This window comes from Gorilla gorilla, chromosome 3, assembly GCF_029281585.2.
Source record: "Gorilla gorilla gorilla isolate KB3781 chromosome 3, NHGRI_mGorGor1-v2.1_pri, whole genome shotgun sequence".
Lineage (NCBI taxonomy): Eukaryota > Metazoa > Chordata > Mammalia > Primates > Hominidae > Gorilla > Gorilla gorilla.
Window position 1 is genome coordinate 50,026,658 of NC_073227.2, and position 17,322 is coordinate 50,043,979.

General features: G+C 35.7%; 1 protein-coding gene across 1 annotated transcript in view; it reads left to right on the forward strand.

The window, feature by feature from the left end:
* The window catches only part of SLC30A9 (solute carrier family 30 member 9), a 92,605-nt gene that overhangs the window by 16,126 nt on the left and 59,157 nt on the right, over positions 1–17,322 (forward strand). Inside the window, exons 3-4 of the mRNA XM_019025661.4 lie at positions 13,212–13,271; positions 15,513–15,612. Coding sequence (XP_018881206.1) covers positions 13,212–13,271; positions 15,513–15,612 — 160 coding nt within the window. The remainder of the gene's footprint in view (positions 1–13,211; positions 13,272–15,512; positions 15,613–17,322) is intronic.

The following is a 17,322-nucleotide window of genomic DNA, read 5'->3' on the forward strand; positions in this document are numbered from 1 at the left end:
GAACTCCTGGGCTCAAGCCGTCCTCCTGCCTCAGCCTTCCAAAGTGCTGGGATTACAGGGGTGAGCCACCATACCAGCCATATTTTTCATTTCTAGAAATTGTTTTTTACCTTGCTTGGTTGGTCTTTAATTCCTTGGTTGTATTTTCAGACTTACCTTTTATTACATTAGATACGTTAAACATAGCTATTTTATATTTTTAACAGAAAATTCTGCTATATGAAATCTTTTTGTTTCTCACTATATGAGACTTTTCTTCCCTTTTTTGCTCTTATTCATGATGTCGTACCTGTGTTTTATAACTGTGAGTTCTTCATTTTCCATGATGTTTTTGTATCTTGAAAGTATATGATGTTTATCTGGACTGAAAATGACTTTCTTTCTGCTTGGAAGGGTTTGTTTTTGCTTTTGTGTGCTACTCTCCAGTAGCATTATTGGGACCACATTAAATTCAGTTCTCTGCTTTAGATTTACATTGTGAATTCAGACTGTAACTTGTGTTAGGGTTCATTTGTCTGTAGGATTTTCAGAGGAGTATTTTTTTCTTCCCCACTATTTAACACCAAAATACAGATAGGCCAGTTTACTTGCTGTTCCCTTCTATGCGTATTATTTATTTCTAGTTCATAGTGATCCTATGGCTGTGGCTTTTTACCTCAGTGTCCCCTGTTAGACTCCTTATCTTGGCAGAACCTAGTCTTATTCTCTGGTCTTCCATGCCCGTTGTAGCTCCGGAGGTAGAAATAAGCTCAAAGAATCCAAGCTTCAATAGAAATCGGGGGAAAGCTGGCTTTGATATGTTCATTTATTCTGTAGAGGTTCTGCTTTCACTTCATTTCTGGCCTTTTCGTATCATTTTTTGCTAGACTAACAATGCATTTAAAAAGATTTTGCTTGGGGTACAATAAAAGGAAGCATTAAAGGAAGTCCTTTATTCATTTATTCATTAATTTACTCAAGAAATATTTATTGAGCACTTTTTATATGGCAGCAAATGAGAATGACTCAGAGTTGATTACTAAAGCAGAAAATTAAGCAAACAAATATCGTATTGTAACATTTAGCCCTGTATTCATGTGTTCTGCATCTGTGGATTCAACCAAACAAGGATTAAAAGATTTGCGGGGAAAATGGATGGCTGCATCTGTACTGAACATATACAGACATTTTTTCTTGTCATTATTTCCTAAACAATACAGTGTAACAACGATTTACTTGGCATTTGCATTGAATTAGGTATTATAAGTAATCTAGAGATGATTTAAAGTACATGGGAGGATGTGCATAGGTTATATGCAAATACTGCACCATTTTATAAGATAGACTTGAGCATCCATGGATTTTGGTATCTACAGGGAGGTCCTGGAACCAATCCCCAACAAATACTGAGGGATAACCATACTGTGATAGGGGAAATTCATTAATGGTGCTGCAGGGGCACATAGGAGAGGCACTTAACTGAGTCTTGAGTGGTTAGGAAAGATTTCCATAAGGAAATGATACCTACTTGGAGACATGAAAGAAAAGTAGGTATTGGCCAGGTGTGGTGGCTCACACCTGAAATTCTAGCACTTTGGGAGGCCAAGTGGGTGGATCACTTGAGCCCAGGAGTTCGAGACCAGCCTGAGCAACGTGGTGAAACTCTGTCTCTACAAAAGATACAAAAATTAGCTGGGCATAGTGGTGTGCACCTATAGTCCCAGCTACTCAAGAGATTGAGGTAGGAGGGTCACCTTAGCCTGAGAAGTCAAGGTTGCAGTGAGCCATGATAGTGCCACTGCACTCTAGCCTGGGCAATAGAGTGAGACCCTGTCTCAAAAAAAAAAAAAAAAAGTAGGTATGGATGTGTGGTGAATGGTGGAAAAAGGAGGTAAAATTCCTGGAATAGTGAGTAGAGGATTTGGTGGTGGGGTTGGTAGTGTTGAAAGTACAAGAGACGGTGATCCAGCTTCCATATTCCTTTTAATTTTTTTCTACTGCTCTCTTGCTTGCTCACTATGTTTCAGCCAAAGCAGTCTCCCTTTTTCTCAGCCATGTTCTGAGAAAATGGCAAGAGTTAAGCACTAGTCAGATCGGGGTCTTGTTCGGGAGTTTGGACTTTGTTTTGTAGGTAGTGGGAATAACAGAGTATTATTAATACAACAAGTAGGGGAGGTACTTGATCAGATTTAAGGTTTTAGAAAGATTAACTAGTTGCAAAATGTCAAACAGGTTGCAAAGGAGGGAGATTGAAAGTAGTAGTACAAATGAAGGTCTGAAGTAGGGTAATAATAATGCTTTTTTTTAAAGGAGTGGATGACCTTAAGAGATCTAGGAGCTGAATAATTAGGACTTAGTAATTGAATTTGGGGGATGAAGAAGAGGGTCAAGCCAAGGGCAATGCTTGGTTACTGTTTGGCCAGCTGTCTAGATGATTTCATTCATTTCTAAAATTAGGAGTACCAGAGCTGGAGTATATTTTAATGAGATGATGGCTTGGTTTGCACATCCGAATTATAGGTGCCTATGGAAGGTCTTAACAGATGATGCAGTGACCAATAGGCAGTTGGTTATCCAGTGAATCTGCTAGTCACTGCATCATCTGTTAAAATGTCACACATCAGGTCGGGTGCAGTGGCTCATGCCTGTAATCTCAGCACTTTGGGAGGCCGAGGCGGGCTGATCACGAGGTCATGAGATCAAGACCATCCTGGCTAACCCGGTGAAACTCCATCTCTACTAAAAATACAAAAAATTAGCCGGGCATGGTGGCATGCACCTGTAGTCCCAGCTACTCGGGAGGCTGAGGCAGGAGAATCACTCGAACCCAGGAGGGAGAGGTTGCAGTGAGCTGAGATCGCGCCACTGCACTCCAGCCTGGGCGACAGAGCAAGACTCCATCTCAAAAAACAAAAGATGTCACACATCTTAACACAACTACTATCCTACTTCAAGACATCATTATCTCTTGTCTGATTTACTGTGGTAGTATTCTCCCTGGGATCTCTGCTTCCATTCTTGTCCTTCTGTAGTTCATTTTTCACGTAACAAGTGTGGTCTTTTTAAAAACAGATCATGTCACTTTTTTAATTAAAACTCTCCATTGGCTTCTGATTACCCATAGAACAAAGCCAAGACTGCTAGAATAAAATTAAAATTTACTATTCTGACTCTCAAAGTTCTTTCTAGCTGATCTGGCTTCCGTATTCCTCTTTATTTTCTTCTGCTCCTCTCTTGTTTGTTCATTATGTTTCAGCCAAAGCACTCTCCTTTTGGTTCAGAGAAAATGGCGAGCTTCTTGTTATAGGGCCTTTGCTCTAGTTGCGTTCTCTTTCCAAGGTGCCCTTCTCCACATGGCTCAGCCTCTTCTGGTCATTCATATCTCAGTTTAAATGTCAGCTCTGCATAGAGACATTTTAAAATCACTCAACCTAAAGTAGCCACCCAGTAAGTCTTTAATACTACCCTAATTTAATTTTTGGCATAGGTAGCACTTACTCCTGATTGATGTTTTCCATATTTTATTTCCTCATCACCTACATGTTTGCAAGCTCCATGACAGCATGAACCTCAGTGTCTTGCTGATAGTAGGGACATAATAAATATTTATAAGTGAGTGAATGCTTAGAGTTCTAACCTGGAACTAAAGATTTAGGAGTTTTTACCTATACATAGATGGTAAACTGAAGCCATGGGTCTGTTTGGGACAGTGCAGGGAGAGTGTTTAGAGTGAGGAGAGATCTTCTAGTACAAAATCCCCCACATGGGTGAGGGACAGGTAGAAGAGGAGCCTGCAAAGAAGACTTGAGAAGGAGTGGCTGGAGAAAATCCAGACTATCTGGTGTCAGGAGAAGACAGTGTTTGAAGAATAATAAACATTTCAAGACCATTTTTCCTTTAGTTAGATGTCTTTCACAGGGGAAGATTTTACAGATTCCTTGAGAAACCTGTATACATTTAATGGCTCCTTGTTTTCATTCTTTTTCCTAAGCCTCATCCTCCCTTTGGGTTTACCTGTGCAATTTCTTCTCTTTCTTTTGTGGTGATGGAGAACTGCTGGGGTAAATATTGATTGAGAGTTTGATTTTATGCAATGAAAGAATGCAGAGTGCAATGAGTCCCTAAGTTCCAGAAATAAGCATGTTTATTAGAACATAGTTAAGGGAAAAGAAATAGTGATGAAATAATATAATTAAGGGTAAAATATGTTATAATGCTCTGCAGAGGTGAACGCAGACTCAGGGGAAAATATTTAATATGGTTCTATCATTCAGAATCTTTCAAATTGAAATCTGTGATTAAGTTTCTTTTTTCTCTGCTGACTGGAATAAAAATGTTAGTTTATTTTCTTATATTAGAAATACATTGTTTATTGACAGTTTTATTTTGGGCTCAATTTTTCAGTACTTGCTTAGGCCACATTAGACCTTGTTAGCCATCAGACAGAGTGCAAGTAATTGCTTGATTGAAAGATAATTTGTATATTTAAGGATCTGAGATTGAGTTTTGAATAATTCAAATCACATGATAAAGTCAGGAACAGCTCATTAAGAAGCAGGGACTTGCTAAGGAATCCTTAAGTTTTTAAGGAGCATTCAGATTTGTTAAATTTTAGTAAAATTAGTTTTAATTTTGCTAATGACAGCAGATGTGTGGCAAACAGCCAGGGTTTGAGCTTAAAACAAATGTCTAGCGATATTCATGGATAGAATGTTTGGTTACTGATTGAAATCATAAAGATTCTACTCCAGTGATGCAGTGTGAGTTTATTAAGTTGGTGCTATGTAAAATAAGTATTCATACATGTGTTTAAGCCATTTACTAGCATTCTTGTTTGTGCTGTATAACACTATATATTTAGTAACATCTAGACAGTTTGTAGTGAGAAGAATATCCAGAAATATACAGCTTAAAGCAACTCATTTTATGTGATTAAGTTCAATAATGTTGAGCATTGTAGAAACTAGGGTTGTTTCTGAAACTTTTGACAGTAGATATCAGTTGTTTGGACATTAGGTAAGTTTTGAAAATGTATTATTCCACCTTTTTCCCTTCACTCCTCTCTGCCCTGCTCTCTGTTTCCCAAAGCTAAATTGTAAGAAATGGATATGTAGGTTCTATAGATAAAGATACTTTAGAATTTGCTTGCTCTGTAGCGAGACAAAAATAAAATCATAATAATTTAATTTTTTAAGGTCAAATGTAGTTACTAAATAGAAGTGTTTTTAAGCTTATCTTCAATTTACTATTATGACATCATAACCTACTTAGGATTTGGCAAACACTTAAAGCCTTTTTAGATTTTCTGTACATGCTTTAGGTATCAAAACATACTGTATTTTGGTCAAGTGAAGTGGCTCACACCTGTAATCTAGCACTTTGGGAGGCCAAGGTGAAGGATCCCTTGAGGTCAGGAGTTTGAGACCAGCCTGGGTAACATGGGGAGACCCTGTCTCTACAAAAAATAAAACAATTTTCCAGGTGTGGTGGCATGTGCCTGTAGTCCCAGCTACTTGGGAGGCCGAGACGGGAGAATCACTTGAGCCCAACAGGTTGAGGCTGCAGTGAGCCCTGATTGTGCCACTACACTCCAGCCTGGGCGACACAGCAAGATGCTGTCTCAAAAAAAAATAAAATAAACACACACACAGTATTTGGTCATTTTCCCAGTGGTTTTCACTGAAAAACAATTGCCAAGAAATATACTAAAAATTACCTGTAAAATATTTTGCTTTTATTTCAAATAGGGCTTTGCTTTTGTTAGTGCTTGATATATTGGCATTTAATTGCTTCATATAAGCTTTAAAAGAGGTAACTCAATGGATAGGCAGAACTTCTGATCACAGTGGTATTGTGAATACATACTTTGAGGCACGTGTTCTACTAACCACTCATTGGAATAATAGATAAAGTATAAAAAGAGAGAATTGAAGACATAATTGGACTAAAAAAAGACATGTTATATCAAAGAAATGGAACAGAAGCATCTGGACTCTGGGTCTGTAATCTGGGAGTGGCAGCTAGGAGTTTGGCTTGTTTGGGGTAATATGCTACATGTGCTATTTGAATAGCAAGGTACTGGAGTCAGACTCACTGTTTGAACTTATCCACCCACCCCCACAGAAGGAGACTGAAAATAGCTAATTCCAGTTGCTACCTGAGGCTGTGTCTTACAGGAAGCTGTAGGCCTAGGGAGGCAAGGAGAAGACCAGTGTACTAGTCCATTTTCATGCTGCTATGAGGAAATACCTGAGCCTGGGTAATTTATGAAGAAAAGAGGTTTAATTGACTCACAGTTCCATATGACTGGAGAGGCCTCATGTGGCAGAAGGCACCTCTTCACAGGGTGGCAGGAGAGAGAATAAGTGCAAATGGGAAATGCAAGACACTTATAAAACCATCAGATCTGGTGAGATTCACTCACTATCATGAGAATAGCATGGGGGAAACTGCTGCATGATCTGATTACCTCCTCCTGGTCCTGCCCTTGACACATGGGGATTATGGGGATTATAATTCAAGATGAGATTTGGATGGGGACACAGAGCCAAACCATATCAACCAGGAACTGAAACTTGCTGTTTCCTGGCTTAGAGACTGGATTGAGGGGAAGGAATTTCAAACTGGCAATATGAGATCAAACTGGCAATATGAGTTTTGCATAGAGGTATTAGATTGAACTCTGAGCACAAGAATGTGAAGAGGAGAATGAAAGGATATACCCTATTCAGGGTAAGATGGTGAACTCTAAAATTTCAAAATACATGAAGAATCCTAATGCTACGAAAGCCAATAGAATCAACAAATGTGAATTAAATCCAGTTGAAGCTAAAATAACAGCTTTAATTGCTTTAAAATAAAGTTTAATGTTCTCAAAAGGTTAAATGAAGGACTCATATTCATTAAAAATGACAGGGAATTTTGAAACACAAACTTGCAGAAATAAAACCAGAGCAAATAATTAGGAAAAGGAGACAATTAGAAATCTTAGAAATGAAAGTGTAGCCACTAAAGTAAAAATGTAGTAGACTAAATAGTCATCGTCAGTAGGAGAGTTAGTAAATTCAAATTCAGTCTGAAGGCACATAGGAAGGCAAAAAGATTTTCCAAAAATTGAAAGCATTTAAGAACTTGCAGCTGTAGCCTACATTTAATAGGTAGAGAAATGGTGAGGAATCAATATATAAAGAGAGATGAGAGTTTTTCAGAATTTGAGAAAAACAGGAATTCTCAGATCAGAAATATGTTTTGAGTACCAAGCAGGATAAATAAAAAGAAATCTACCCCTGACACTTTGTAGAGAAACCACAGATTTAAAAACCAAAACACGAAACAACCCAACTTAAAAGCTGACAAAGAGAAAAATCAGAATACTATCAGCCTAATTGTTGTTCTACTGAAGTAGACTTTTTACCTGCAAAAATATACAGAAAGCAAAGATGGGGGAGTGATTTGGAATAATATCCAGGAAAGAGTAAGAGGAAAAATAAATGCTACTCTGGAATTTCATAGTGATCTAAATAATCATTGTAGAGTGAAGGCAAAAATAGGAATGTTATCATACATATAAAGATGAATGTCATTTTAAAAAAAGCTTATTTTCTAAAATTTTGGGAGGTACATAGTAGGTGTATATATGGAGTACATGAGATGTTGTGATACAGGCATGCAATGTGAAATAAGTGCATGATGGAGAATGGGGTATCCATCCCCTCAAGTATTTATCCTTTGATTTATAAACCAATTACATTCTGTAAGTTATTTTAAAATATACAATTAAGTTATTACTGACTATAGTCACCCTATTGTGCTATCAAATAGTAGATCTTTTTCTATTTTTTTAATCCATTAGCCATCTTCATCTCTTGAAGATGAGAGTCATTTTACTAATCAACCCCTCTACATTAAAAAACAAACAAACAAACAAAAAACTATTAAAGCATGTCCTTCTGCAAGATGCAGAAGAAACCTGGAGTTACAGAAGGGAAAGGATGAAATATCCAAGAGACAACAAAGAACAAGAAATGGATAAAATGTCCTGGTAAAACTATTGATAATAAAACAGTAAACTTTCTTTTAATATTAAATGCTAAAACTATAATCAACCAGGCTCAGTGGCTGAGGCCTGATACTATAACCAGGCTCAGTGACTCAGGCCTGTACTCTGAGCACTTTGAGAAGCTGAGGTGGGAGGATCACTTGAGCCCAGGAGTTTGAGACCAGTCTGGGCAACATAGTGAGACTTCATCTCTACAAAAAATTTAAAAATTAACTTTGATGTGATAGTGCTCACCTCTGGTCCCAGCTACTAGAGAAGCTGAGGTGGGATCACTTGAGCCCAGGAGTTGGAGGTGGCAGTGAGCTATGATCTCACCACTGCACTACAGCCTGGGTGACATAGCAAGATCCTGACTCCTAAAAAAATAATAATAATAGTATGATGGAAGACATTTAGATCACTATGAAATTCTAGAGTAACATTTATTTTTCGTCTTACTCTTTCTCAGATACTACTGCAAATCACCCCCACCCACCTTTGCTTTCTGGGCAACAAGAAAAAAACTGTGGAGGAATATTACCAGATTTCAAATTATATTACAGGGCTTTAATAATCTAAACAGCATAGGTTTAGGTTACTAAACCTAAATCCTTTATGCTGTTTTACTGTTATAAAGACAGACACATAAACCAATGGAACAGAATACAGAGCCCATAAGTGAATCCATAGATATGCAGTGAGCTCATTTTCAACAGATGTGCCAAAAACATACATTGGGGAAAGGACTGTCTATTCAGTAAATGGTGCTGGGGAAAACTGGATATCCATATGCAGAAGCATGAAACTAGACCCTTTCTCTCGCCATTTACAAAAATCAAATCAAAATGGAGTAAAGACTGAAATCTAAGACCTCGAATGATGAAACTATTTAAAGAAAACATTGGGGAAACTCTCCAGGATATTGGACTGGGCAGATTTCTTGAGTTAGATCCCACAAGCACAGGCAACCAGAGCAAAAATGGACAAATGGGATCACATCAAGTTAAAAGCCTTCTGCACAGCAAAGGAAACAGTCAACAAAATGAAGAGACAACCCACAAAATGGGAGAAAATATTTGCAAACTATCGCTCTCACCAGAATATATAAGAAGCTTAAATAACTCTATGGGGAAAAAATCTAATAATCTGATTAAAATGTGGACAAAATATCTCGAGATGTTTTCAAAAGAAGACATGCAAGTGGCAAAAAAAGGTGTATGAAAAAGTGCTTAACATCATTGATCATCAGAGAAGTGCAAATCAAAACTATAATAAGATATCATCTCACTCCAGTTCAAAAGGCTTTTATCCAGAAGACAGGCAATAACAAATGCTAGTGAACATGTGGAGAAAAGGGAACCCTTGTACATTGTTGGTGGGAATGTAAATTAGTACAGCTGCTATGAAGAACAATTTGGAGGACCCTCAAAAAACCAAAAATAGAACTACCAGCAATCCCACTGCTAGGTATATTCCCAAAAGAAAGGAAAACACACAAAAAAATTAGCTGGGTGTGGTGGCATGCACCTGTAGTCCCAGCTACTCGGGAGGCTGAGGCAGGAGAATTGCTTGAACCCAGGAGGCGGAGGTTGCAGTGAGCTGAGATCGTGCCGCTGCACTCCAGCCTGGCGACAGAGCGAGACTCCGTCTCAAAAAAAAAAAAAAAAAGGAAATCGGTATATCAGAAGAGCTATCTGCATTCCCATGTTTATTGCAGCACTGTTCACAATAGCCAAGGTTTGGAAGCAAGCTAAGTGTCCATCAGCAAATGAATGGATAAAGAAAATATGGTCTATATATACAATGGAGTAGTATTTAAGCGTAAAAAAGAATGAGATCCTGTCATTTGCAGCAATACGGATGGAACTGGAGGTTGTTACGTTAAGTGAAATAAGGCAGGCACAGAAAGAAAAACGGCACGTTCTCACTTATTTATGGAGCTAAAATTAAAACAAGTAAATTCATGGAGAGAGAGAGAGTAGAATCATGGTTACTAGGGGCTGGGAAGAATAGTGGGAGGTGGAGAGTGAGGATGATTAATGGGTACAAAACTGCAGTTAGATAGAATGAATAAGAGCTAGTATTTGATAGCACAACAGGGTGACTACAGTCAGTGATAATTTATTGTGCATTTAAAAATAACTAAAAGAGTATAATTGGGTTCTTTGTAACACAAACGATAAATATTTGAGATGATCGATGCTCCATTTACCCTGATATGATTATTACACTTTGTATGCCTGTTTCAAAATACCTCATGTACCCCATAAATGTTTAATGTGTACCCATAAAAAATTAAAATATAAAAGCAAATTTAAACAAAAACCCAAAAAATAATAAAAAGTTTTTTTTAAAGAAAAATAATGTTAAACAATAGAAATACAGTCTTATAAATTCCAAATAGCAATTGGGGGATTGGATGGGAGGAGAATATAGAAAACTTTTTCAATCTAAGAGATGGAGATGGCAGGAAAAGCGAAATAAAAATAAAAGCAAAGAAAACAAGATGGTAAACTGAAAACAATAAGATGGCAGAAGTACAAATGTACCACAGTTAAATAGTCAGACTTAGTAGTGTTCCATATCATTTAAATGAACTCATAATCTAAATATGTGGAATTAGTCAATTTCTGTTTCATTCCATGTTTTCAGAGACTTATATTCTGGATCCCCTACTACCTCATCTGCTCAAGGACTTTGCTTTTGGGATTATCCTATTAGCCTACTTTATATTTTCTTCGTGGTTATTGCATCATTCCTATCTCTATGTAAAATGCAGTCAACCTTTCCTTGATTCATTCTCTTCACCTCCTGCTGAAAGTCCAAATACCGCTTCCATTTAATCTCCTATTTTCCCCTCAACTATTGTGTCCATTCCCATTCTTGTCCAGAAACTGCTGTTTTCAGGAGGTTCCAGTGATCTTCATGTTGGTAATCCAGTATCTACTCTTTTTTTACCACCTAGAAAAATACACAAATACCTACACATAAAATTAAATATTGTTCTAAACACAGGCAATACAGGAAAGCGGTTAAGAGTGTAGAGTAATCAAAATAACTGTGCCTCCATGTTTAAAATACTAGCTGCGTGACTTTGGGAGAATTTACAAAACCTTTCTATGCCCCAGTTTCCTCATAACAAGGAAAACTGGCTCTGTGACTTTCGGGGAAGTTATAATAATCTCTGTGCCTCAGTTTCCTCATAAGATGAAGATAATAGTATTTTCCTCAGAGCAATTTTGTGACAATTAAATGAAATAATTTGTAAAGTGCATAGGACAGTACATGGCACATGTTAAATGCTTAGTAAATATAGCCATTCTTCATTAACTCTGAAATGTTATTGAATGAGGATATAAATATAATGGAAAATGTTTTAAGGGTGAGATTTTTACAATATATTTGATACATACAAAAGGATATTATAATACATATGTAAGTTAAAAACATAATAAAATCAAACCTTGGAATTTACTACTCAAGCTAAGAACTTCACTGTCTTGATCACATCCTCCTATCTCCATTTGTCCTGTGTATCCATGTGAAAAAAAAGGAAATAGCTTTATACATTTGTATATAGCCCTGATTATTTACTTTTGCTTGTTTGTGAACTTCATTGTGATAGCTTATTGTATATATTCTTTTGTGATTTACTTTTTTCATTAAATTTAGTTGCTAAGATTTATCCTATTGATTGGTGTGTGTGTCTGGTTCATTAATTTTCTTGGAGATAATTATAGCACATACTGTTCAGGGATGTTGTATGAGTTAAATGAGTTGATACATGCTTAGAGTAGTACTTAGCACACAGTAAAAGCTCAAAGAAAGATGGCCATTATTATGTTTGTTACTATGCACTGCTGTATGAAATGTTGTGTGAATATAACATGGTCTATCTATCTATCTATCTATCTGTTCTCTTGCTAATGGGCGTTTGGGTTGTTGCCAGTTTACAACAGAACAGAGTCCTGCTCTGAACACTCATGTACCTCTGTCCTTGAGCCCTCGTGCAAGAGTTTCTTGAAGCCAAATATACTGACCTAGAAGAATTGCTGGGTCATAAATTATGCTTGTGTTCAACTATAGTAGATAATGCCAACTTGTTTACCAAGGTATTGTGCCCGTTTATATTTCCACCAGCAGTGTATGCATTTTCATTGTTCCATACCCTTGCCAACATTAGGTATTCTCATATTTTCCTTTTTCTTGATCTGATGGTTATAAAATAGCATCTTGTGATTTCATTTGGATTCTATTAATAATGGGGCAGACATTTTTTCAAATGTTTATTGGTTATTTGCATATCCTTTTCTGTGCAAGATTGTCCTTCCTATTTTTTTCTAATGGATTGTCATTTTTTTGATCTAGAGGACTTATTTAAATATTCTTGATTACTTTTGTTGATTCTATTTGTTGGAAATATCTTCTCTCAGTTTGTGGCCTTTCTTTTTTCTCTGTTTTTTTTTTTTTTTTATGGGATTACTTGATGAACAGTTTTTCTGAGTTTTAATTTGGCAGAAATTTATCCAGTTTTTCTTGTGTTGTTTATATCTTGTTTAAGAAATCTTTCTGTACCACAAAAGTATTCTGTATTGTCTACTGTAAGGCATGTAAATACCTTAACATTTAAATAATTAATTAATCTACCTGTAATTGTTTTTTCTTTATGGTGGGAGGTAGATTCAAATTTTTTTAATTTAATGTGTTTTTTGGTAGGTGTAGGGTTGTACAGTTGTCCCAGTCCCACTTAATAATCATTCTTTATTCATTGAATGGTATCTCTGGTACAGTTTTAAATAGAAGAACTGTGCATTCTTTTGTTCCTTAATTTAAAAATGCATTTAAACACTCACCATTAAAGACAATGTTTGTTGTAAGTTTGTTTTACCCTTTAAAGAAATTCCTATTTGTCCTAATTTTCTAAAAGGGTTTGAGATTTGCATGGATGTTGAATTGTATTAAATGCTTTTTCTTTAGCTTCTGAAATGATTGTATAGTTTCTCTTCTTTAATCTGTTAATGAGATAAATAGCTTTTGTAATGTTTAACTGCTCTTACATTCTTAAGATGAATCCAACATGGTCTGATACATTGTCGTTTTTATGCATTGCTATATTACATTGGCTAATATTAATTAAGTTTATAGATTTGTATGAAAGCAGTTGTTTAATGTAAACTTTTAATAAACTTTACAGCAGAAGGTATAGGCGCAGAACTCAAAGCTCCACTTAAGCAAGAACCTCTCCAAGTAAGAGGTAAATATATTTTATCCTATTTTTGTATTATAAAGATGTTTTGAATTAAATATATAACATTGGTTTATGTAGAGCTCTTTATAGTTATATTATTCTAAGAGTATAGTTTATTTTTTACTTTTATTTAAATAGATTGACCATAAGGATTTATTCTCTTACATATAAACTAATTTTCTATTAAATTTATTTTGCATTTTTGTCACAAATTTTTTCAAAAGCCCAAGAAAGGAATAATGGCAAATAAGAATCATCAATTGCATTATCATTTTTAGAAGAGTAAGGCAATTAAAGAACAAGAGGCCCACACTTTTCAGCTACTGCTTATTCAAATCCAGGTAGAGTTTGGCCGTTCTTGTCTGACTTTCTTTTCTAGGAGAAATTGAAGGAATTCCTGTTTGTAGCTCTCTTCTGTATAACAGGCTGTGGTTCCCATCTCCAAAGCAGCTGTTTCATGGAGGCAGCAACTCTATGATTAACAGCACTGTGGCTTTGGCATCAGACAAAACTGGATTAAATTTGTGGCTCCAGTGCTTACCAGCTGGCTGACCTTGGGCAATTTACTTGACTTCTCTGAGGCTTAGTTTTCTCCCCTATAACGTGGTGCCGAAAATGAGACTTCTTTTCTAGGGTAACTTTGATTAACACATGGTAGACAATTAATAATAATTAATGTTGTTATGGCAGCCATCATTATCATTATCATCCTCATCTTCATCATTAATAACCTGGGCCAGGGTTTTTTAGCTATTTGGAAGAAATTTTTAAAAAAATTTTTTTTAAATTTAAAAGGCAGTTTAGAGACATGAAACTCATGCAAAAAAAAATCTGTATTTCCTTATATGTTTTTTTCAGATAAGGTTTTGATTTTTTAATTGAACTTTATTTTTCAGATATTCTTATTACGTAATATTTGTGCATTTAATGTAAGTATGTATTATTTTAGGAGTCTTTTTACCCACTGTAGTGATAGGTAATCTTAGGCCGAATTTGCTCTTTCAACTTGGAAGTAGAACAGAAAATTGTGAAATAATAAATATGAGAATAGAACATGAAGTGAATAGGTGACAATTTGAAATAGAACACATAAGTTTGTTATTTTGCTCTTGCACTTCAGGTATTTGCTTATTTATCTCTATCATATGACCAAAAGTCTCACCTTATAATGATTAACATAGACCAATGTTCTGTAATTTTTAACTCACAGACTATAATTGATGCCGTATTGGTATTGGTGTCGCTGGCCTTTTTATGAGCAGTTTGATACTTGACAATAGAAAAACAATTTATTAGAAGGCAATATTTAACCTATAATCTGTAATAATTTTTTTTGTAATTTTTAACTGATGAAATTATTCTGTACTTTTCTTCAGTTTTATTACATTATGTGAAATGGTCTAGTGGCTTTAAACTTTTTTGACTGTAACCCACATAAGAAATATTAATTAGCAACTAGTATACACATAGATTAGTATATGTAAATGAAACAAAGGTTTTCACAAAAAAATAATTATATGTAGTAGTCTTTGATTACTTAATATTTCTACTTTGTATGAAATGCTGATTTCACCTCACAGTTTGAAAAGCACTCAACTACTCTGTTATTTTATTTATTTATTTATTTATTTGTTTATTATTTTTTTTGGACAGAGTCTGACTTTGTAGCCCAGGCTGGAGTGCAGTGGCATGATCTGGCTCACTGCAACGTCTGCCCCCCAAGTTCAAGTGGTTCTCATGCCTCAGCCTCCTGAGAAGCTGGGATTACAGGCACCCACCACCACACCTGGCCAATTTTTTGTATTTTTTTTTAGTAGAGACAGGGTTTCACCATGTTGGCCAGGCTGGTCTCAAACTCTTGACCTCAAGTGATCCACCTGCCTTGGCCTCCGAATACTCTGTAATTTTTTATCAAAACTTCAGTTCATTTTCATTTAGACCTTAAGCAATTTAAATTATACCAATATGATTTAGACAGACCAGTAATACCTGTTCAAGTGTTCATTAGACAAAGGTTGACATTTTGGGATCAGTTATAGATGACATATAGAGACAAAAGCTAGATGGCTACAAATGCAATTTCATCCTATTCTGCACTTGGATAATTTTTTCTCTGATGTCATTCAGTGAAAAAGATCAGTTTTCTGTGAAATTCATTAGTGAAGCCTCGTAAGTATCAGCCTATATTCATCTTCACATGTGACTTTCAGTGTGCATATTTATTATGTTTTCCTGTTTTTTGTTTAGTTAAAGCAGTCCTTAAGAAAAGGGAGTATGGATCAAAGTACACTCAGAATAATTTCATCACTGGAGTCAGAGCGATAAATGAGTTCTGCCTCAAATCCAGGTAATTTTTTAAAAAAATGTAGCCGTGTGTCATATCTAAATAATCTAAATAACTATTCCTTTCTTAGAGTGTGTTACCTGCTACCATCCATATATGGAAAATTTGCTACTGGCTCCTTAAAATGAAGAGATATTTTTATTCAGTCAAAAATGTTAAAAATTGTTAGCAAACTAAACTGAATCCTGCCCCAGCATTAGCAATTCTAGTCTTTCTTAGTTTCTTAAACCCACAGTGGTAAATTCTTCAAAACCTTTCCATCACACAAGAATTTTAGGAGTTAAATTGTTAAGTCATTGGTATGTGACAGAATTCTCAATAAGATTATTTGCGTATTTGTATGTTTGACTTTTTTGGTTTTTTGGCCAGCAGAGTTGAGTACTTAATTTAGTGAGTTAAATTTATGTTCATGCTCCCAACTGTGATTTCTGTTGAGTATAAATTATTTTTACTACTTTCCAATATCTGTTATTATTAATTTTCTCATATTTATATTTATTGAAATTATGTTAGTCACAGATTTAAACTTTCCTCCCTCCTTTGTGCACCAATTAGAGAAATCAGATGATCTATCTTTTTTTCAGTCTTCCTCATTGTCACAGCCACTTTGGTATATATCAAGAAATAGATATTCCTATAATTTTTAACTTTTATAACTATTACATCAACAACCAATTATAATATTGATTTAGTTCTGACACAAATTTTGTGAATTAAGTGGATTAGGCATTGCTGTCTCCACTTTAATAGTCCAGGATGAGCATAATACAAGATGTTAGTGATTGACCCAGCTCATTTAAGTGAGTCAGTGACAGGGAGAACTAGAATATATATCTTTTGAAAGCTGATCCATACATTTTTACTAACATGTGATGGTTATTGATGTTTTTTAAATCTAGGTTTAATTTCTAGAACTTGATAACATTACATAGTCACAGACTTTTTATTTATAGATTGTTTCATTGCTTTAACAAAATTTCCATAGGAAGATCCATGATTAAATATAGAATGACTGTTTAGCAGTGACTTGATGAATATATAAGCCTTTCAAAATTTAAGAGAAAGGAAAATAAATAACATGTAATTGACACATAATCTTTATGACATCATTCCTTTGAATGGATATTACCACTTAGTATTAATCTACATATAAACAAATAATGACTGTAAATTTTTAACTTAAATTCTTAAGTAGAGGGATGATATTCTAATCCATGTTCTTTCTTCATTTCGTTTTGTTTGTTTTTTTTTGAGACAGGGTCTCACTCTGCTGCCCAGGCTGGAGCGCAGTGGCACAATCATGGCTTACTGCAGCCTCTACCTCCCTAGGCTCCAGTAATTCTTCCACCACAGCCTCCTGAGTAACTGGGACTACGGCTGTGCACCACCACGCCTGGCTCATTTTTTGTATTTTTTGTAGAGATGGGGTTTTGCAGGTTGCACAGTCTAGTCTCGAACTCCTGACATCAAGTGATCCACCCACCTCAGCCTCCCAAAGTGGTGGGATTACAGGTGTGAGCTACCGCACCTTGCTTATTTTTCACTTTTTTTTTTTTTTTGCTTTATCTCCTAGGCCGAAGTACAGTGGCGTGATCTTGGCTCACTGTAACCTCTGCCTTCCGGGTTCAAGTGATTCTTCTGCCTCAGCCTCCTGAGTAGCTGGGATTACAGGCAGGCACCACCACACCCAGCTAATTTTTGTATTTTTTTTAG